At 43.3% G+C, this 23285-nt stretch overlaps 2 protein-coding genes across 2 annotated transcripts in view; one reads left to right on the top strand and one right to left on the bottom strand.

Moving 5' to 3' along the window:
• SYNE2 (spectrin repeat containing nuclear envelope protein 2) overlaps positions 1-10364 on the top strand; it is a 209653-nt gene extending 199289 nt beyond the window's left edge. Inside the window, exons 111-118 of the mRNA XM_068397626.1 lie at positions 168-297; positions 1473-1684; positions 4316-4516; positions 4888-5016; positions 5520-5708; positions 7381-7479; positions 7698-7741; positions 9113-10364. Of these exons, the coding sequence (XP_068253727.1) occupies positions 168-297; positions 1473-1684; positions 4316-4516; positions 4888-5016; positions 5520-5708; positions 7381-7479; positions 7698-7741; positions 9113-9338 (1230 nt within the window). The 3' untranslated portion in view covers positions 9339-10364. The remainder of the gene's footprint in view (positions 1-167; positions 298-1472; positions 1685-4315; positions 4517-4887; positions 5017-5519; positions 5709-7380; positions 7480-7697; positions 7742-9112) is intronic.
• An 8400-nt stretch (positions 10365-18764) lies between these two features.
• ESR2 (estrogen receptor 2) overlaps positions 18765-23285 on the bottom strand; it is a 31145-nt gene continuing 26624 nt past the window's right edge. The window contains exons 6-8 of the mRNA XM_068397625.1: positions 22252-22385; positions 20446-20620; positions 18765-18954 (exon numbers count right to left, since the gene is read on the bottom strand). Coding sequence (XP_068253726.1) covers positions 18765-18954; positions 20446-20620; positions 22252-22385 — 499 coding nt within the window. The remainder of the gene's footprint in view (positions 18955-20445; positions 20621-22251; positions 22386-23285) is intronic.

Raw genomic sequence — 23285 nt, 5'->3', positions numbered from 1 at the left:
GGCACAGAGAGACAGTATAAACTGTTAGCAAAGATGCAGAAGCCCAGCGCTAAATCTGACATGCAAGAGCTCAGCAGCAGCCCAGCCACCCCAGAGAAACACAAATGAAGCCTGACCTTTGACAGCTTGCTAACCTGCAGGGCTCACCCACCAAAATGTCATTCCAGGTGAAGCAGCTCAGCTCTGCAAGCAGCAGCAGCATCAACAAGGAGAAAATTACGTCTGCTAACACGCGCGATGAAGAAGCGCAAGATGTCCAAGAGCTTGTGGACATAGCAGCTGCAGAGAAGCAGTCAGGTACAGAGCAATAGGGAGTGGCTTTGGTGCTGTGGTGTTTGTTCTGTGGCTCTGGGGGAGACAAAGCAGAGATGGCACAAAGGCAGCGTATTTGCCTTGGGAACAAAATAGAAGTAAACCGCTATCCTCTAAATTAATGTATTTTGCTAAGATTTGCTGAGCTGCCTTCTCACCTGGTACTGTCCAACCCGTGTTTGCTGTTCTAAGCTTTTACGTTTTCTGCCAGAATTGAGATTTTTATCCCTCATGATATGCTTCTACCTCTTTGCTGGTTGGAATGAATGGGAACAATTTCACTTTTGTATGATGCTGAATACTTCAGAGACTTTTAATCAGATTTCAAACCGAAGAAGTATGTGGTTTTGTCTAAAATAAGATCACTGTAGTTCATTTTCTCAGTTATTGGTACTCCATACAACAAGATGCTACAGGTCCCATTTACAGAAATGTTTTGTCGAAGCTGGTAATGTATTCTGCTCTTCACTGTCTTCACTGTGGTCCTTTCTTCCAAATAGGCCAACAAGCTGGTTCTCTTAACCTTTTAGGACCTCATTCCTGGTTTCAGGTGCTTGAGATTGTAATAACGCATCTGTACTGCAATCACAAAAGCGAATCAAGTGATGAAAAGAAGACTGCAGCTATATGCAGTTAGTTTATTTATGTCTCTGGTCTCACAAATGGACCAGGGTTGAGTCCCATACATGGGATGAATAGGAAAACCTCCGAGAAGGGCTTAGGTGTTCTTCCAGAAATAGTGTTAGTGATCGCACAGGTGGCATCTCCATCTCCTTTAGCACTGAATTGATAAAATATAAACCCAGGCCCTAACTCCTCGATCATACTTTGTCCCATGATGAATTTTGGTGTCTACCAAATCACAGGTGGGCTCATTGAGTTCCATCTCCTTAGATTTGCTCTATTCTTCCAAGTGAATTAAAACATCTTCAATTAATGTGATTAAAATCCTGTGTAGCATTACTGTGTGGATAACTTGACCAGTAATGTGAAACTTACAGACTGCAGAATCTCAAGAAAAAATATGTCTGGATAACAGTAGTACCTGGTAGCAATTATTTGACCTTGAATAGATTGGATAATAATTTACTCCTTGCATCTGTTTTGCACACTCTTCACCTCACTGAAGATTTAAACGTTTGTTGTTCTGTCATTTGTAGGCATTATTGATAGGTGGGAGCTCATCCAAGCTCAAGAACTCAGAAATAAACTTAGGATGAAACAGAAATTGCGGCAGTGGCAGCAGCTGAACTCAGATCTCAGCAACGTCTCTGCTTGGCTTGATAAAACTCAGGAAGAGCTGGAAGAGCTGCAAAAAGTGAAACCTCCAACCAGCATGCAGGCATTAGAACAACGGGTCAAGAAATTGAAAGTAAGTTATGGCATACTGAGAAGTGGGATTTCAAGAATGTCTTTGTGCTCCTAGGGGGCTGTCGGCAGCCATGAACGCTAATAACAATGTACATATGCCGCAGAGGAGCTGAGCTGTTTTCAGTTAGGAGCATTGAAGAGGGTAGTTAAGCAAGGTGCTTCTGTCTTCATATGCAGAGATTTGCAGGCCTGGGTACAACAGGCAGCCAGGCTGAAATAAAAACCTTTCCCTTTCTGTTTTCTTGCAGAGTCACCCCTTATTCTCTCTTAAACAAAACATTCAGTGCCAAACTTCTCTTTTTAGGCCTTTTGTTTTAGAAAACAAACATAGAAAAAAGCTAAATAATGAAGGCTTAGACTCTCCAAATGCCTGGGGTCAGGCCTTGCCTTGGGGGGTTGGGTATTCTGAGCAGTGATAGCAGCATTTTTTCCTTGTTGTGTGTTATTCCCCTCTATGCAAACCAGAAACAGATTGAAAATGAGCTGGGTCTACAGGCTGCAAAGTCTAGGCTGATTTTTTTTTTTTTTTTTAATTGAATTAATGGAGAGGGGGTGAGTAGCTCCAACAGGGAGACTGAGAAAGATCTGCTCTAAAGTTGTGGTTTTTAGCAATGTAGTATTTGGAAAAAATCTTAGCTCTAAATAGCACCTTTGTCTTATAATTGAAGGGTACGTCACTTCAAAACATGCTGTTGCGTTTTTTCACTTAGCAAATGCAGATTTCTCATCGAATAGGATGTGTTAGTTAAAAATGAGAAGCAAAATAAATTCAATCTCTGCTAATCTTCAGCCAAGTAACAGAACAGTTAGAGAGACAGTGTGAACATTTGTCAGCATGCGTGGTCATGTTATGTTGCCTTCTATAATTCTCAGCTTCCATAAATTAGGACTGAGTCAGGTCTGCAAGTTGCACCAGCAGGTTACCAGGGTACATGTCAGTGCTAGGTCCCTAGGACTTAGGTAACAAAATGCCTCAGGTTGAACTCAGAGAGCGAGTGTTCCTAACACTTGTGGGAGTGCAAAATCCTTGTGTGGAGTCACCCAAATCCTGAGGCTACTGGTCAGTTTGGCATTACACGCTGGATGATGCTCACAAACAAGACACTCTGGAGGACAGAGGAGGGACTTCTTAGGCATGTTGAGAGTATAGTTAAAACCTACACGTCCTTGAGAAGTCATTAGGCCAGGGAGAATGACTCTGCACTCCAGTGTGTGACTCCAGTAAGAAAGACTCTGATTCCATCAGCTAATCTGGCTTAGGCACCAAGCACTAGGAAAGGTTCGGTGATGCCTTGTGAGTGGAGGGAGATGCTTTCCTTCAGGCTGGAGTTAGGTGTCTGACCTCTTCCAGGCGCAGAGCTTCACTTCTCCTTCTATCTTCTGCATTTTCTTAAGAGGAGTCCAGCTGGCTGTAAATCCCCTTTTCAGACAGCTTGGCTTTCTATGGGTATCTAAAAGAGCCAGCACGCTCCAAGACGTGAATTTCATGAGATTTCAGGACATCCCAATTGCCCTGGATAAGGATAAAACCAGTCTGGCTGCAGGCTGGCTTACTGGTGTTTAGAAGTCTGTGATGGACCGTTTGTATTGTCTGATATTGAAAGAAACTTTGTTGCTTGAAGGAGGGAGAGAGGGTTCTTTGTTGGGCGAAATGTAATTTAGACCAGCGGTTTTCAACAAGTGGGACGCAGATCTTGAGAACATATAGATTGACACTCTTAAGTTACAAAGGCTGCTAAGAAAAGCAATCTGAGCTGTGTTGATTACAGGACTCATCCTGCAAGCTCTTTTCTACTGCAAGAGCCCACAACTTGAAAAAGACTGAGTACCCTTGATTCAAACTGTAAACTTCTTGAGGGTACGAGGTATTGTTTGGCATTCATTTTTTTAAAAAACATAAAGGTGGTTAGATGATACAGCCATGACTTCACAAATTCCATATCATTTTCCCCTGCAATTTTAAGGGAGAGGAGGAAAGCAGGCAGGACTGCCATTGGGGGGGACCTTGGCAAGCCAGAGAAATGGGCTGACAGAAACTCTGACAAGAGAGAAGAAAAAGAATTTCTCACAATGGGGTGGCCTGGTGTCAGATCAGGGGCCCAGAGGGGATGGGGAATCTCCGTCCGGTGAGATACTCAAACTTTGACTGAATGAGGCCCTGAGTAGCCTGCTCTGAGTTTGAAGTTGGCCCTACTTGGAGCAGGAGGATGGAGTACAGACCTCCAGATGTCCTTTTCAGCATTCTAGGATTCTGAGGCGGCAAAACCTTTATAAATCAAGAGGAAATACCATGTGATGACCTATGGGAATGTTTGTCCAAATGTCAGGGAAAGAGAGAGTTCAGAGGAATGAAGGGCAAATGGGGATTAAGGCATAATGCCTGTGACTTAGGGAGAAGCACAAGCCCAGCCAGATTTGTTTTCTTCAAAGTGAAGGTTTTAGCTTTAAAAAAAAGAAAATAACATAAAAAAGGCCACCTACCTTAATATGTTCCTTAGCGGTATCTGAAAAGCCACCAGATTCAAACAGCTTTCCCCAATACCTGTGATTCTTTTGGGGGCATAGTTTTATTGTAAATAAACAACACTTTTTTCATCATTCATAGAAGCTCCTAATCCTCTTTTTCTACCAGGACATGCTTAAAGCATTTGATAACTACAAGGCAGTGGTGCTTTCCATTAACCTGAGCAGCAAAGAATTTCAGAAAGCGGACAGCACAGAGTCCAAAGAGCTTCAAAACAGGCTTCGGAAGGTGAACTTGCATTGGGAGAAAGCAACTCATGCATTGGACAACTGGAGGAAAGGTTTACAACAAGCCCTACTGCGTTGCCAGGTGCATACCACATGCCAGCTTATAAGGGAAAACTCCTCTTTAGGCTGCTATTGAGGGGTAGATATGGGGAGAGGGCAGAGAAGTAGTTCCTGCACATCAGTGGAACAGTTGCTCAGAATCCAAGACACTTAATTTTCTTATAAACTTGATTCTGTTGGGTTTAAATGGTTTGATAAAAATATCTTCGAACTGGATAATACCCTTTTATTACATAGCTGTAATAGTTTAACTAGGTTACTGTAGCCTCACTAATCACGAATTTGTTGATGGCTCTGTCTAATCTGGGCTGGTCGTTTTGTTTGTAGGCAAAGCCAGGTGAAAGCACCGCAAAAGTGTTTTTTCTCTTATGTGCAAATCTTTTGTTTCTCTAGGACTTCCATGATCAGAGCCAAAAACTAATCCTGTGGTTAGCAAGTGCTGATAGCCGAAGGAATGAAGCACAAATCACAAATGCAAATGCTGACCTCAATAAAATACTGGAAAGCCAAAAGGAGCTAATGGTGAGTGTAGTCTTAGCTACAGCACCTCAGGTCTTCCAGTGAGTCAGTAGCTCTCACCACAAAATGAAGAGCGATATGTTTATTTCTCAAGACGTCTGCAGCCTATCCTTGAACCTGCTGTATTCAGGCATGTGCCTGGTTTCTAAAATGGACTAAGAGATTGCCTATATGAGGCATTTTTTCTGTAATTACATATCATAATTAAGTTCCTTGTGAACAGTCTTTATGCTGGAGTAAAACTTCCAATTTCCAAGCTTTAATGTGTTTTCCATATGGATTAATTACTGCTAGAACTATTTCTAAATATTAGTTCAAGCAGGTACAACCAGTCTCTTTAAGAGAGCTTCACTTCATATATAGCTGTAATAACATTCCTATGTATTGCAGATTCTCAGGCAGGTTGAGTTGTTCTTTAAAGCCTTCCAGAGTTCCTCCTTTATGAGAACATCCTTAAAGTTGAGAGTAACAGTCTCTTGCACTGTTTTTTGTTTGTTTGTTCTAAGCAACTGGAGAAAGAGCTGCTGGAACAACAGCTTAAAGTAAACTCACTTCAAGAACTCACTGCTTACCTGCTGCTTAAATCAGATGGTGATTACATTGAAGCTGATGAGAAGGTCTATGTCATTGGAAGGAAACTGAAACAGCTCATTGAACAAGTTTCACATGACTTAAAAACAATACAAGGAAATCTGGTGAGTCAGAGTTTAAATACTTGTTCATGGATATTTCTTACTGAGAAGTAATAACACGTTAAGAGTAAAGGTATTTATAAAAGACTGACTTAAAACTTAAGTACTTCCACCTTCATAAGCTGAAAAAAGAACAATTAAGCCTGGCTGTAGGAGAAACTTCAGCACCACAAGGCTAGTACAGTATTGAAACGGATTGCCCAGAGAGGTTGTGCAGTCTCCATCCTTGAGGGGTTTGAAGAGCAGACACGATAAAGCCTTGAGTAAGGCTTTTGGTCTGGTCCGATAGCTGACCTTACTTAGAGCAGGAGGTTGGACTAGATAAACTTCCTGAGGTCCCTTCCAACCTGAATTATCCTGTGTTCCGTACCAAGTATCAGGCTAGGAGTGTGTAACAAACACACATACATAGGAGTTGTAGTTCATAGCAATACATTGCTTATGCTGAGAGCTGTCAGATTAGAGGTATTTTCAAGTTAATACCTGTACACACCTGTTCCATTGTAATTCCTATGGGTTGTGCATAGTAAAACATTTCTGTGTGCCAGAGAACTGGAGCATCTGTTTACCAGTGGTTATGCTTATCTAAAGAGGCAATGGGCTGTGCACCTACAGAGATGCAATGAAAGATCACAGAATCATAGAATCATTTTTGGAAAAGACCTTTAAGATCATCAAGTCTAACCATAAACGTAGCACTGCCAAGCCCACCACTAAATCATGTCCCTAAGTACCACATTACTCGTCTCTTAAATACCTCCAGGGATGGTGACTCCACCACTTCCCTGGGCAGCCTGTTCCAATGCTTGACAACCCTTTCGGTGAAGAAATTTTTCCAAATATCCAATCTAAGCTTCTCCTGGTGCAACTTGAGGCCATTTCCTCTCATCCTATCACTTGTTGCTTTGGAGAAGAGACCAACACCTGCCTCGCTACAACCTCTTTCAGGTAGTTGTGGAGAGCGATAAGGTCTCCCCTCAGCCTCCTTTTCTCCAGGCTAAACATGCCCAGCTCCCTCAGCCACTCCTCATGAGACTTGTGCTCTAGACCCTTCACCACCTTCGTTGCCCTTCTTTGGACTCTCTCCAGCACCTCAATGTCTTTCTTCTAGTGATGGGCCCAGAACTGGATACAGTATTCGAGGTGCGGCCTCACCAGTGCTGAGTACAAAGGGATGATCACTTCCCTAGTCCTGCTGGCCACACTATTTCTGATAGAAGCCAGGGTGCTGTTGGCCTTCTTGGCCACCTGGGCAGACTGCTGGCTCATATTCAGCCAGCCATCGACCAACACCTCCAGGTCCTTTTCCGCCGGGCAGCTTTCCAGCCACTATTCCCCAAGCCTTTAGCGGTGCATGGGGTTGTTGTGCCCCAAGTGCAGGACCCAACACTTAAACTCGTTGAACCTCATACAGCTGGTCTCGGCCCATCAATCCAACCTGTCCAGATCCCTGTGTAGAGCCTTCCTACCCTCAAGCAGATCAACACTCCTGACCAACTTGGTGTCATCTGCAAACTTACTGAGGGTGCACTCAATCCCCTGGTCCAGATCATTGATAAAGATATTAAAGAGAATGAGCCCCGGGGAACACCACTTGTGACCAGGGCTCTTTGTACTTCATCTGTTGTGAGTTTTGAATGTGCATTTTAAAGAGGACTGTGTGGTTACCTTTTAGGATACCAGAGCATTCCTGCTAGTTCCAGATGACTTCCAGATCATAGACTCAGGAGTCTATAATCCAGTTGCAGCGATATCCAGCCCTGCTGTGAAGAATGCAAGTATTTTTTTCTAATATTTTGCTATCAGCATATAGCATATTTTGACATATTTAGCCTGAAAGTTCCTCAAACGTAATCATTTTACCTTTTAGATGTATGTACCTTACTACAGAATTTACAACAGGACTTTAAGGTCTACAAATGTCTGTTTTGAGAAAGAGAAATTCCTTGTAGTTTCTGAAACCTGGATACTAAAAGCTATTTCTCTCAACAGATAAGGAGAACTGCAGATGGCAGAAGCAGCAGCAGCCGCACAAGGTACTATTTTATATTCACCTGGTCTCTTGAAGTATAGTGGAAATGGCAGAGGTGAGCTGAGTGCCTGCAGGAACCTGGGCAGCCGTTCCTCAGAGGTGGACATGCAGGTGGAGGAGATTTCCGCCTACCTGTAATGTCTCCTCTCCTTCCCAGCTCTGGGCTGCATCTTGGTGAATGGTTTTCCATCAGCACTCCTGCTCCTAGACCTCTGCAGCAATGTGCAGCCTTGGCTTGTCTTTACTCTTGAGAAAATACTTTTTGTGCCAAATCGCGGAATATTTTCATTTTATATCTTCCTTTAATTCCACCAGCATACCTTGACAAAGAAACTTGCAGCTTAGAGCAACTTATTACAAATAGACCATGAAGGACAAAGGGAGAACTTTACCCCCAGTACATTAGTGTCTGTTCAAAGGATAGATCTCAGTATCACAGAATCACAGAATGTTAGGGATTGGAAGGGACCTCAAAAGATCATCTAGTCCAATCCCCCTGCCGGAGCAGGATTACCTAAATCATGTCACACAGGAACGCGTCCAGGTGGGTTTTGAATGTCTCCAGAGAAGGAGTCTCCACAACCTCTCTGGGCAGCCTGTTTCAGTGTTCGGTTACCCTCACTGTAAAGAAGTTTTTCTTCATATTTATGTGGAACCTCCTGTGTTCCAGCTTGCACCCGTTGCCCCTTGTCCTGTCCATGGATGTCACTGAGAAGAGCCTGGCTCTATCCTCATGACACTTGCCCTTTACATATCTATAAACATTAATGAGGTCACCCCTCAGTCTTCTCTTCTCCAAACTATAGAGACCCAGCTCCCTCAGCCTCTCCTCATAAGGGACATGTTCCGCTCCCTTAATCATCTTCGTGGCTCTGTGCTGGACTCTCTCTAGCAGTTCCCTGTCCTTCTTGAACTGAGGGGCCCAGAACTGGACACAATATTCCAGATGCAGCCTCACCAGTAATGCCAAGGCTAAGAAGAGCCTCATCAGTCTGAATGGTGGCTTTCCTTTGCACTTCAACATGGATTTAGCATGGTTTGTTTGTCTTCTGGGAAAACCTAAGTTTGCATCTGAAAATAGGGTAAAAACCTGCTGACCTAAGCTATTACAAAGAAATGTTTCTTCTTCAGTAGTAACGACAGTAAACCCAAGCCACCATCTGGCTTCCCACTGAGCAGTCTTCCACGCTTTCAAGTTATAGTTGAAGTGTTTCATGTGCAGTGCATTTTCCTGTAGATAACGCAGCCCTGCACCTTGGAAGGGTAGTGGGAATCCTAGAGAGGGCGTTAAAACAACTTGTTTAATTCAAACTCTAAAGTGTCTTTTTTTTTTCTTTTTCTCTTTTTTTTTTTTTCTTTTTTTTCTCCTTTTCAGAGGTGAAAGCCATCCACAACCTATTCAAACAATTCCTCGATCTCCCTCCTTCTTTTACCGTGTATTGCGAGCAGCTTTACCTCTTCAGTTGTTATTTCTACTGCTTTTACTTCTGGCTTGCATGATTCCATCTTCTGAGGATGACTATAGCTGCACCCAGGCAAACAACTTTGCCCGTTCTTTCCATCCCATGCTGCAATACACCAATGGGCCCCCACCAACTTAGAAAGCAGCCCGTGAATCTTCAGTTATACCAAAACACACTCTCTGCGGTGCTTTTTTCATGCTGCTAGCATCAATCAAGCAGTGACATCACATAATTAAATACAGAAATTTTTGTGCTGTGTTAGTTCCCCGAACTAAACACTACAGCACCCTCACGTCCTACACACCATTGCGCAGGTCACTGCTGCAGCTAAATAATGCCTCACATTTATAGCCTCCTTTCCCTGTCACAGGGAATGTGTTAAATTTCACATCTCAAAATGTATATCTTGACAAAATTTCAGCATTTTTGTACGGAAAACAAACTTTTTCTATAGATTTTTAAACTGTAAGCAACACACTTTATACTTTGATGCACTAGATGATACACTATTTTATAGGTGCAGTGCTCTTAAGCTTGCAAGGTGATTGAATACTGACTTATTAGATACAGAAACTATATCACAGTAATCTTAAACACAGCAGTCTTGTCTTGGGTTAACACGACAAACAAGCCGTTGAAGAGGCACTTTGCCTAAAATGATTCCTGCACACACTTCACATTACCTGTATCTTTTGGTACTGTAGTCACTTGGTGGAAACAAAAAAATCTACATCTTTTGGAATCTTTGTATTTTATTCATCTGACGCGTTCAATAAAAGGATGCGCATGTGTTTTGTTTCACATATAGTATTCTAGTGTTAGGACTGCTGTATTGTCTTTTTATACCACCTTTGAAATAAGAAATTGTTGCATTGCATGGAAATGGTTTATAATGCACATATTTTCTAGATGAACATGATTATGTAGACTGTCCCTGATGTATACAAATAATGTAATGACTTTTTTAATGAAAGATTTTTTCCAGTTTTTAACCTGCTGAATAGTGTACAGTATCTTGGGAGAGAGTTGTGCATTTTTATAAGCTTCATCTTTACAATGAGACTGGCGCTTGGTCAATGCTAGAGAAACACTGTGTACAGTCAGCGTTGCCATTGCTTCTCGGTTGTACAGTTTGAGTACTGTCATTAAAATTTTGCCAATGTCTGCAGGGACTATCAGTGTGTCTCGTGGGGGGCAACCAGCCACGTGTTCCAACAGTGCTGGCCCTTCCACGCCTGTATAAATCAATGTACTTGCATGCTAACGCAAAAGCGTTACGAGCAGCATAACCACTCTCTTGCTTGTCAGAGCAAGCGTTTACGAATTCAGAAGTGCAGTGTCACAGATCCTTTCCTTTGCAACTGACTGTAATTTCCTGGAGGAAGAATACAAAGTTGAACCAACTCGTGCTTATTACTAGTTTGAAATGCTGAACAGTTTCCCCACCCTGGAACTGATTTTCTAAACCGGGAGTTATGGCCGTGCTGGAGAGAGGGAAGTGCACGTCGAGGATTGCTCAGTGTGATGGTAAGGGGGTTGGTTGAGCACTAAGAGTTTTTGTGTTTGGTTGCAGTGAAAATCACCCAGCAATTAGCCCATTTCTGTAATGCTTCCCTATAGAAAAGGGGATTTGTGATCAGCCTGTGAGAATTCTCCCACCTTTTCTACACTTGTCACCACTGTTTGGTTGCATATTCCCCATCTTCGGGCAGAGGGATTGATGAAGCAAGTTGCTTTGCATTCTTATGTTTGGAGAAAGACAGTCCCTGTAGCAAACCAACAGCTTCCTTCCAAAAAAATGCTTGGTTTACTTCCAGGATATTAAACTAAACTAATGCATTAATTGCAATACAGTTAAGCTTGCAAAGTTAGCAACATGGTTTAGGAAAGCCAAAGCTTACAGTCTGGTACTTTTTAGTAGTGGTACCGTACGTAGTTTACATCCACACCATGTGCTCAAGATATGCCAGCTCCATGCTGAGGTGTCTCAACCTCAGCCGCAAGGAGCAGTACCCAGGCTGCAGCCCGCTGAAGACACCCGATGCGGCAGTGCTTCCATCCCTGGCAGCCTTCACAGCCCGTAAGCCGGCACACCACTCTGTGTAGCTGTGTCAGTGGAGCCAGACTTGTGTGCCAGCTACCAATTTCACTGCTACAGCTCTCACAGTGGTGCTGTATCCAGAGATAAAGAATGGATCCTCCCCGCCCTGCGCCCCACACACACACACACACACTCTCTCCTCTCTCCCTCTGCCATCCTTATTTTGTATTTGGAAAGCAATTACTTTCAGATGGAGCTCATTTAAGTTTCTGTCTCTGTAGGAGTCAGCCAACTCTAACCCTTATTTCGTTGCCAGGTTGTCACAAATGCCCATGCAAACCTTTCTGCCGAGAACTAATAGTCACTTGCTGACATGATATTCAGTTCTAAAGAACCTATGCAGGGGGAAAAAAAAATTGAACAATGTTAAAAGGTCTAAAGAAAATTTCATAGCCTGCAATTTCCTTTCATTATGTACAGTTATATCAAATTGTTGAGCTGATGTAGTATATAGCATGAGGAGCTTTCATGAAATTATCTCCAAATGTCAAAAAAAAAGTCTGGGAAAATAACTTAAATGTTTTTTCCCCAAAACCTGTTTGAAATAGTTTTACTTCCAGTTGATTATAACCACTGCGCTGTGGGCTGACACTGAAGTCTGCCTCAAACAAGTCGTTATATGTACACCTACCAATTGCTTAGTGGCGTCCTCTCGCTTGGGTCTGGGTTGTTAGTGTTCTGTGGCGGGGGGAAGAAAAAAGATTGAAAAAGGGCAAGAGCAAGGGTGAGAGTGAGCACATGTGTGCGCGCTTTTGCACATGAATTACGTGCAGGAGTGAAACCAGGCCAAAACTAGTTTTGAGTTGAAGTCTTATGTCTTTGGCAAGGAGATGAGGCCTCAGTCTGTTTTCATGTATGTCTACCCCACCCCAAAGCAGTCAGCAACAGTCCTGCCAGCATGGGACACAGAGGACTCTTTGTTTATGATGTCTTGCCCCCCCTACAGTTATATTTGCTGGTCCTTGAAACACAAGGGCACAACCTGCATCTTCTGCAGTCACTTGGTGTTGGGAAACGTCCTAAAAACTTGAGTTCCTGACAAAGTAAATCAACCTACAGCGTGTGGAGTGGCTGCGGAGGTAGGGATGAGAGACTTACAGACAGCGTGGTCATGCACGTTCTGTGCTCATGAAACCAGGCTGAGCTCAGCCGCAGGAAAGAAATGACCACAAAGGCGTAGATTTAGGTTTCGTGATACCTGTTTATTCAGCTACAACAATCTACAACTGAATGAAACCCACGTCACTAGACAAGTACTGTAAGTTCACAGAACTGAAGAGCAGCTGAGCGAAAGGCACGGCTTGGGGAGGCAGGTTTCACATTAGTATAACATACATAAAGCACTTCAAAAGGCACCAACATCAGTCCTAAACCCGTTTCCATTGCAAACTCGCAATGAGGGTGAAACGTTGAAACTAAAACCCCATATAAAGTAGGACTCAGAAAATTCTGGGGAAAACAGATGTAGGCAATGTGCAGTAACCACTGTTAATGGCTCTGCCAGCTCCTTAGTACATGACATTGAGGAGTGAAGAAGGTTTTGGCTGTTTAAGCAGCAGCAGCAGCAGTTGGCATTTTTATGGCAAAGCAATCTTGTTTTCTTCATGCACTTAAATTGAAATCACTGACACTCAACAATGCATGAAGACTGTAGGTGAATCCTATGTGTAAAGATGGAAGGAGTTAAAAAATATCCAGATCATAAATAAAATGAAGTCTTAGCTATGAAACAATGTGCCATTTAACTCACTACATTTCAGTAGTGAAACACTGTGAAAAATGAATATAAATAATATTTATTTTCCATATTTTAGCAATCCACTTGGTTTTCATATTCCCATTTACAATGCTCTCTTCAGTACTGGTTTAGGCAGTGGGTCAGCACAACAGATGACCACATTCTTAACTGCTTTGCTGAATCATTATCTCACAGGCCGTAAATAACATCAAACGATTTCTTCTGAGATGAATGGTGACGATAGCAAAGGCATGTTGGACATTAGGAAGAATTTCTTCTCAGAAAGGGTCATTAGACATTGGAACGGGCTGCCCAGGGAGGTGGTAGAGTCACCATCTCTGGGTGTGTTTAAGAAAAGACTAGACATGGCACTTAATGCCATGGTCTAGTTGACATGGTGGTGTCAGGGCAATGGTTGGACTCGATGATCCCAGAGGTGTCTTCCAACCTGACTGATTCTGCGATTCTGTGTGATTCTGTGACTTCCAGCTCTGGGTGTATGGAAGGAGCACAGGACCATCCACCATTGGCAGAAATGGTCCGGCCTACAGCTGGGCTGTGGTGGTGACTGTCCTTGGCTGTGCTCGCTCACAGCAGCCAGGAACAGGAGTTAGAAGCTACTCTGCTGTCCAAGGAACTGGACGGAATATATTGAGATATATGTTGAATATATATATGATCAGTATTCAGCTCTATAAAGCAGTAATTCCTGTGACAGGTCCTGTGCTAACCTTAAGGCACCTCAGAGGAAGCCATGCAAATCCATACTTCGTAACTTCAGCTCTCAAGGTAAGAGAAACCTGTTTCCCATGGGCACTTACCTCGGTGGGGACGGGCAGGGAAGGGGAGTGCCATCTGCCCTTGCTGTGTGCTCGCTGTGCTGAGATCGAAATAGACCCATAATCACAACCGCATTTTTAATGTATGTGGGTTAAAGCACATCCTAGGGAAGAGCAGCTATTTCATCAGCGCTCAACTATTTTCTATTATTCGGACAAAGGAACAACCTTGGATGCACAAAAGCAGGCTCTCTGGGCCAGTTTTTAAAAATCATATGGGTCCAGCTCACTGGGAGCAGCTCAGGCTTGCTTTCCGTGTAGTTAGGCTCCAAAGCCATCAGCGCACCCAGAGCAGCAGCATTGCGCCTTGCAGGACCCCAGTCGTGGCCATGGCTGTTAGCGATACCTGGCACGTTCAGGCTAGGCTTCCACATGAAACAAGTCTGCAGATGGCACTAAGCTGAGTGGTGCAGTTGATACTCCAGCAGGAAGGGATGCCATCCAGAGGGACCTTGACAGGCTTGAGAGCTGGGCCTGTGCGAACCACATGAAGTTCATCAAGGCCAAGTGTAAGATCCTGCCTTGAGTCAGGGCAATCCCAAACATGGATGCAGGCTGAGCGATGAGTGGATTGAGAGCAGCCCTGAGGAGAAGGACTTGGGGGTACTGGTGGATGAAAAGCTGGACATGAGCCAGCAATGTGTGCTTGCAGCCCAGAAGGCCAACTGTATGCTGGGCTGCATCAAAAGAAGTGTGGCTAGCAGGTCGAGGGAGGTGATTCTGCCCCTTTACTCCGCTCTCGTGAGACCCCACCTGCAGCACTGCGTCCAGCTCTGGGTTCCCCAACATATGAAGGACATGGAGCTGTTGGAGCGAGTCCAGAGGAGGGCCATGAAGATGATGATCAGAGCGCTGGAGCACCTCTCCTATGAAGAGAGACTGAGACAGCTGGGGCTGTTCAGCTGGAGAAGAGAAGGCTCCAGGGACACCTTATAGCAGCCTTCCAGTACCTGAAGGGGGCTACAGGAAAGCTGGAGAGGGGCTTTTTACAAGGACATGTAGCGATAGAATGAGGAGTAAAGGATTTAAACTGAAAGAGGGTAGATTTAGAATAGATATTAGGAGGAAATTCTTTACTGTGAGGGTGGTGAGACACTGGCACAGGTTGTCCAAAGAAGCTGTGGATGCCCCCTCCCTGGCAGTGTTTAAGGCCAGGTTGGATGAGGCTTTGAGCAACCTGGTCTAGTGGAAGGTGTCCCTGCCTGTGGCAGGGGGTTGGAACTAGATGATCTTTAAGGTCCCTTCCAACCCAAACCATTCTATGATTCTCTGATAAAGTCCAAACAAGACAAACATTCTTACCTCAGAAGAAGCTGGTCACTGGTGACAGCTCAAATAGGACCAAGAGGCAACTTTCTTGGGGCTCACTGCATTTTTAGGCTCTGTTAAACCACTCTGATGATGCAAATACAGCAAATGTCTTCCATACTCCACAGGTCATCAGGAGGAAAAGAAAAAGTTCCAGCACTGAAGAGGATGCTCTCCTTTCATCACAATGATCCCTCTACAGATTTATCAGTCAGTAAAGAATTAACATCATATCATTATTACAGAAATACACATATTTGTTGAAAAGAAAAATCTTCAAGTGCTACCTGTCTTAATTTGCTACAGAATTTATAGGAGCACCCAGCCTGTCGGGCACTATCTCAAGGGATAATGTTCCAACACATGTTTTCCCCATATTCTCCCCTCTTGACTGGCAACGTGACAGCATTAAAAATGGGTAATTTGCAGGAAGACAGAGGTGTAGAAAAGGTCTCACATTTCTGGAGACAAAGCATTTCACCTGCCTGAAATGTTCCAAGACTTACCACATTTCTTTAAAAAAAAAAAAAAAAAAAGTTAAGGTGGTTTTACCATTTGGTTCTAGTTCCAGACTTGAGGGGAACCTCAGCATGTTTTTAACAGCGCACATATGGAGAAGTTTAGTCTTCTTTCTTTCTTTCTTTCTTTCTTTCTTTCTTTCTTTCTTTCTTTCTTTCTTTCTTTAAATCCATGGCAACTGGCACTCTTGCATGAACCTCACCTCCATGAACATCCCAGAACTGCAGTGTAATTTCTTCAACTAGAAACAGCCCCCTCTGGCCAGGTCCTGGCACAGTAGCAGAAGCTGATATACAGCAGAGCAGTGAAGGAAAGCCATAAACTAGCCTCATTCTCCTCCCCTCCTCACAGCCCTCACAGCTCCTCAGCACTCAATTCATTCATGCTGAAACTAGAAAAGTCCCCTGCCCCGCCCCAATACCTAAACTGAAATGGAGCATGGCAGCTCTGCTCCAGCTTGGTAGGGATGTGGACATCCTTCACACCAGGAATGCAGCATCTGAGAGAGTCTGTGGTCTACAAACCCATGATAAACGCAACATCTCTCTCAAGAGATCATAGCATGGTTTGGGTTGGAAGGGTCCTTAAAGATCATCTAGTTCCAACCCCCTGCCACGGGCAGGGACACCTTCCACTAGACCAGGTTGCTCAAAGATGAAGGCACCCTTCTTCAGTCATTTTGTCACACAGCTCCCTGTGCTGTTTGAGAGACGTGCACCTTCTCCTTATCCAAATACGAACACAGCTACATTAATCCAGAGAGTCGGCAGCTATTGGCTTTTGCCCATTTTAAAACACTGGTAGTAACTTTTAATAAAATGATGTTCAACAAGACAAAAATTATCTGTTAAAATCACATCATTTTCCTAGTTGCACTGTGCTGGTAACGGCATATATAAATCACAACACATGGCACAAATCTGCAGCATTGCCCTTTTACAAAGTCAATCCAGAGCAAATTTTCATTTAGAAGTTAATTTTATGATTTATATCCACTCTTTCCCGTTTTTTAAGAGCTTTGTTGCGAGATTGCACATAAATTCAGCACTTCTAAAGCAAACAAAAAAAAAAAATCACTTAAACATTTCTTTGAAAAACTGTATTAAACAAAAAGATTACACAGGATAAGGAAAATCAGAAACAGAACAACACAACAGGCGTTGAGGCCAGAAGGTGATGAAGCCCAAGAAACACGTCTGTTTTACAGCAAAACTTCCCTCAAAAATGAAAGTACCCATGAATTCCAGACTGTACTCACATTTTTTTCCCTTTTTTTGTAGTAAATATTATACTTCTTTAGAAGGACACTGCTATATTACAGTTTCTTAAAAACAATAAAAAGGTAGCTAGTAAAAATTCAGACCATCAGCAGCATCTGGTATCGTACAAGATCAAAACAAGACAATAGATTTGTGTAACTCACTGAAAAGTCTTTATGCTCCTCCTATAAAAAAATATTGTCCTTGGCTTTGAAAAAACACCAAGATCAAAGGTTTGACTAATAGTCAAAGTATGCAAATGGCATACTAATCAAAGTCCCTAATCCAAAAGATTTATTGGCTCAAAATAGACTTTTGGTGTGATCCCAATTTAATTTCACCATACCTGAAATGCCCAGAACATACACGTATTATATTTCAACATACCCATTTAGAGTGATTGCAATTCTAGCTCACGTCAAGATGCGATACGGGCAGTTGCCAGAACAAATGATGCCATCCTGCTCTTCGCTGAGGTCATCGGCCAGGCTATTTCCTCTGTTTTTTTTCTCTCAGTGCAGCTTAGACACATGCAGAAATCAGCACAAGGGAGGGGTTTAAACCCACATCTTCAGTGAAATTCAAACAAGTTGTCACACTTGTGAAGCAAAGGAAGTGCCAGAACCACCATCCCCCACCCTGCTCTTTGAGGGATCCTATACAAGATATGAAAACCACAGCACAAGGTGCCATGCGCTTCGAAAACGACCAAGCGGCACACCTGAGGGCAGCAGGCAAAAGCAGGTCCCAGCTTAGGTTCCCATCCACTGCCTTGCTCCCTGCAAAGCGGCTGCAAGACATTTAGGGTGGGCAGGACATAAGCCCACCCGCAAGTTAAAAGGGGAGGGAAGATGGTTTGTTTCTAGCTGATTTCACAAGCCCTGATTAGCAGATCTTATACAAATGCAAACAGTTAATATTCACAGAACAACCTCTTATGCCTAAATATTATAATAGATTTAACTTCATTAATAAATATATAAAACAACATGTTAATCTCACAGACAAAACGCGTTTCAAAGGTCAGCATTGACTGAAATATCTAGGCAGTTTGGTCATCGTTTAAAGCACTGAAGAATTATACACAGATAATAATGTGAGTGTTAAGAACAGGCTCACAAAATACAAACTTAAGCTTGGTTTAACATTGCTGAAGAGGCTCTGAACTGGCCCTAGGAGCTCTTCTGAATGGCCTTCAGATGAAGGCCCTTGCAGCCATTGCATATTTAAGAACAGAAGAAACTCCTTTACATTGTACATATCTCGGCACTTTGTCTAGATCAGCTGCAAAGCAGGTAGTCCGCAGGGACCAGCATGCACAGGTAAGCGGATCTGTCCCAAACAATGCTGCTCTACATTTCATAAAATCTCACGCGGAAAGAGATCACCTAGTCAGCACTTAAAAGCCTTGGTCTGGGAGACGGAGACCTGGGTGCTCACTTCGAGCCTGGACACAGACTTCTTCTATCATCTTAAACCAGGCCCTTTATCTCTCTGTCTCCGTTCACTGGCCTCTGAAAAGGAGAGGCAGTAATTCCCTGTCTCACAGTACTGTTCTGAGGCTTAACTTCATAAGGTGCTTTTGAGGAGTCTCAGAAAAGGCACTATAAAAGTGCAGCTATTACAATGTCAGGAACATGGACAGAGGTGTGCATCCCACAAGCCTTTCCCGAGATATCAAGGTGCAAATCTAGAAGAGATGAGGACTCGCACTTGGTCACGCTTCAGCAGTCCCATCACAGCAGCTTTGTTTTCTCCCATAGCTTTGAAAAAGCTTCACATTTCCAGGTCTCGACAGAATTACTGGGCTGCCCCGTTTCGCAGACTGTCTCCCGTGTCCATTTGTTCTAATGGGCCAAATTCGGGATGTGTGACCGGGGACTTCCTTTGGCCTCGGAGAGTGTGCGCATTCAACATCTCCAGCAGCAAGTCATACACTGGGACCACATTTTTACACTTCATGCTCAGGAGATGTTCCATTCCCTTATTACTGTGAAGGAGAACAGAAAATAAGTCAGCGATCTGGGTCCAACAATGCAAAGGAAAGTGTGCTCATGGCTTCAAGAGAGTCCTTTTTTTATTAGGAGTTAAGAGGATTTAGGTGCTGTAGTCCCTGAGATCACTTACCACTATCAACAGCAACAACATCCTAATAATTTAAAGCTGAGTGCTTTATTATCTAGAGATATAAATATGTTAATGGCAAGGAAGAAATTGCAGCCCTCCTCCTACACCCAGCTCTTGAGAGCCCTGTGTCATTTGGTAATCAAGGCTGAGCGCATCAATTATTTCCAGAACAAAGTATTATTGATTGACCAGTGCTAAGCAACATAAAGGAGACAGGTCACAACAAATAGCCTCCAGACTTCAGCTGAGGCAGGCACAGCATAAAAACCCTTGTTTTAATAAGACAATACAAAAATTTTGCAAAGATTCAGAGGGTTTGTTCACGCTATGCCAGAATAAGAGCTCCTGCGATGCTGTGACGCGATGTCACACCACAGTGGGCAACCCAGGCGACGGCAGGGCATCAGAGCCGTGAGTTGGGTTCAGGTCTGGCTGGTGCTGCAGCTTCTGTAGGGCCAACTCTCAAACTCAGCCTCAGTTCACAAACTGGCTGTTCAAAGCTGCTTTTTTGGCACAGTCAGGTCCTTGCTGCTGCCACCCCGCTCTCCCAGGAAGGTTGTGGCAAGGGTGGCTGTCCCTCTTCCTGTGTGGGGACACACAGCCAGCTATGCCCATCTCTCCTTTGCATGCTCCAGCCTGGTCCCAGAACCGTCTTCCCTGGACACATAGTCCAAAGCCAGCTTTGTGAATAGGTGGTCTCTGGGTAATAATTTAAAATGACAAACAGCCTGAAAATTAAAGCATCTGTTTGTAGGGCCCTGTGCCTGAGTCTGCTGTGCTGCAGGCAAAGGTGAGCAGCTCCAGGAGGTCCAGGAATTGGCAGGGAGCAGAGGAGCTGCTTCCCACGGCGAAAGCAGGAGCGCGGTATCGCTGTAGCATGAATCACTTGGCAAAAGTGCTGTGGTTCTGAATAAAAGACAGCAAATTTGGCCTGGGACAAACATGGCACCCAAAGTACACTTTGCTCCACCAAAGCCCACTCTGCAGATCAATTTTGAAAGAGACTTTTATTTTGGACAGAATTGTATTGAAGGCTGGGTGGGTTGTTTTTTTTTTTTTGAAAGGCTGAATTTGTGTTGTTGTTGTTAAACATTTCAGGCAGATACATAGTGAACAATTTAATGTAATACAGTTAAGACAGCTTTTTCATATCAACACACCATTTCTGAGTGCCAGCAAGCACTTGAGTGTATTGCCTGCTTAGTTGTGCGAGGAAGGAAAGCCTTGCAGTGAACAGAGATGAAGAGCAGTACCAGGATTCCCTCCCGAGTGCTCTGGAGCAAAAGCCTTGTTTTGTTGCTGCAATAAACAAGCACTAACACCTTACACGTTACACACGTTCTGTAAAATTTACCTTGCGTGTCTGACGTGAGAGAGGAGCATCAACAGATTGGCCAGACGAGTTGTCTGCTGCTGTGAGGGGATTCCGCTCTTTGCAATAACCCACACCAGAGCATCGGTGACTACATTGAGCAGATGATGCAGTTTTCTGTTGCTTTCAGGTTCTTCTGCTGACAAGGGAAACATGCCTAACCAGAGGAGAGAAAGGAATACTCCCTGCTCATGAGGAAGAAGAAAAAGCTACAGCTGTGTATTTTTTTCTGATGTAGTATTCCAACAGGATTAGAGAAGATACACTTCCTGACACCCCTGTCAAACTGTACAAACAATGCCCCATGTGCCACACCAAGCTCCAACTTACATTCCTTTGCCAAAATTTAATGGCCACATCATTTGCAAACTGAGTGACTGTCCCAAATCCTCCCAAGACAACATGTTGAACGCAGACCCTTCAGTCCAGAGAATGGACATGCTCGCCATTTTCCTTTGAATCACTCTGTACCTTGTATTTTAGTAACTATTAAGAATTACAGCATTATGCTTGCTCTAATACCTTCTTGCTGAAAAAAACTTTTTTCTCTGAGTATACCCTAGGGAGGGAGGAGAACATGGGGAGAGACACTGCTCATAGACCCAGCCTGCCATGGTCTCCCTACAACTCACTAAGGGTGCCATAATACAGCACTCGCCTACAGCAAGAAACCTTAAAAGTCAGCGAAAGCAAGAAAAGGGGATTAGGGGTATGGAGAGGGAAGCGTAGAAATCACCACTAGTAAGGTCTGGAAACATACTATAACACTATTGGTGGAGCAGAAGAGACCTGGAGGGAAAAAATCCTCCCAAAGATACTTATGGAAGGACAGAGCTCCAGAACACCTTGAAAATTAGGAGTAGAAGATTCACTTTGACAAGAAAGGAGAGGAGGGAGAGGTGAAAGGAGAGATTTTTTTTGGAGAGGTGAGGCTTTGAAGAAAATGCAGCTGATAAACATGTTTTTTTTGTTGGGTTCTTTGGTTGGCTGGTGGTTGTTGTATTTTTTTTTTAAGAAAAAACAAACAGCTTTTGTTGTCTGTTGAAATAAAAAAGTGGGATAACAGCTGGACTATGCCCCTTCAGAACTGGGCTGAGAATTACGCAGCAGCTCCTTGCTGAAAACAGTAAATGTAAATAGTTAGATGTTATTTTGTTGTTGGGGTTTTTTTTGACATTAATTACAACATGTTCTGGGGAATAAAATTATTTTACTGCAGACTACCCTAAACTAGCAAACACACACTTCTAATTGCTTTGTGTAAAAGGCTGCAAAGCAAAGCTCCTATCCTGAAATTCATCTTGCAGAACTGTTGAGTAATTTCAATCATTTCTACCAATTAATTACCATTAAATAGGAACATTTAAGCCCAATTAATCATCACTCAGTTGAGTAACTAATTTTACTAGAATTAAGGACAGCTTTGTTGAGCTGTAAGCAACTTTACACATGACCAGGATCCACAGAGAGAGGAGCAAAAGTTCTCATTGAAAAGGACATACCCACAGCCTGGGCCATGAGCCCCACCTTGTGAGAAGCTTTCAGACTTTGGGTCTTTCATGCAGTTCTTGCAACAGGACATAGACCCTAAATCCAGCAAATGATAGAGTTTAGAAGCTTCTTGAGCAGAAATCCTTACAATCTGACGGTTAGAAGTCCTTTCCTATTGTCCTCTTTCAATGGCTTTATCTCATTTGATATTTCTGCCATTTTCAGAGGCTGATTTCCCAGCCACCCTCGAAATAAAAAGTACAATTTGGTGAGCCTCAGAGTCAACTGCGTACTCACTGGAATTGAGGAGGATCATTGCCTTGACACACAGATACTCTTTGTGCTGCAGTTTCAGCTCTCGGAACCTCGAGGTCATGGCCAGGAGCATATCAAAGATCTCCAAAATTCCCTCTACGCATTTCCCCTCGTCCCTATGGAAACACATTTAAAATGTTACTGAAAAAAGTAAAATTAAGGAACTCTCACTCAGCCAGATAAAAGTCAAAGCACAAAAGAGGCTGCAAAAGGCCTATCCATCTCATCTTTGGGACAATTCAAAAGGTTCTATCATGAAATCTAAGTTGAAAATTACACTGGTATAAAAGGTCAGCACCTCTAAGAAACTGATTTTCTCTTTAAAGCGCATGCAGGATTGACCGCAGGTAAGTATGACCATAATTCTGTAAAAGGCTTTATCCTCACAGCCAGTATAATTCTGGATAATCAGTTTGAAACTCTGTAGTGTAGGGCACAGTACCACCTTCAACCATTTTCCAGATTTGTTTCACAAGGAGTTAATACCACAACCGGTGACACCGCTGTTTGCACCTGACAGAGGCCTCAGGACTTGGTGAATAAGACAGACCCCCTAAAATAAGTTTCTTGGAACAATAAGACATTTTTAAAGAATAAAACAACCTCCACCCCCATCCCCCAGCACCTTTTTCTTTGAAGGTGTTTAATTGTAAACAGATTTTGGGGGTTTTGGTGGTTTTGCGGTCTGGTTATTTTTATGTCTGCAAGTGTTTACTGAATGCAACTTTCTCCATTTTGGAGATTAGAAATGGTCCCATTTTCTGATCTGGAAAAAAACAACAAACAACCCTAAGCCATTCCAATGGGTTTAAAATTAAGCAGCAGCAAATTGCAAACCACTGAAGTTACTGTTCCTATTTTTTTGTTAGTTTTTTTTGACATGTATTGGACTAAAATAGCAATTAAGCTCTATGACACAGTATGCAAAGGGATGCTTCTTACACTATCTGGAACATGACATATTTTTTCTCTGTAATGTTTTTAAGATGAGACAGACTTAAGCACAGCAGCACAGG

This window comes from Nyctibius grandis, chromosome 4 (assembly GCF_013368605.1).
Source record: "Nyctibius grandis isolate bNycGra1 chromosome 4, bNycGra1.pri, whole genome shotgun sequence".
In the NCBI taxonomy this organism is placed as follows: domain Eukaryota; kingdom Metazoa; phylum Chordata; class Aves; order Nyctibiiformes; family Nyctibiidae; genus Nyctibius; species Nyctibius grandis.
This window is presented reverse-complemented; position numbering and strand designations above follow the sequence as displayed.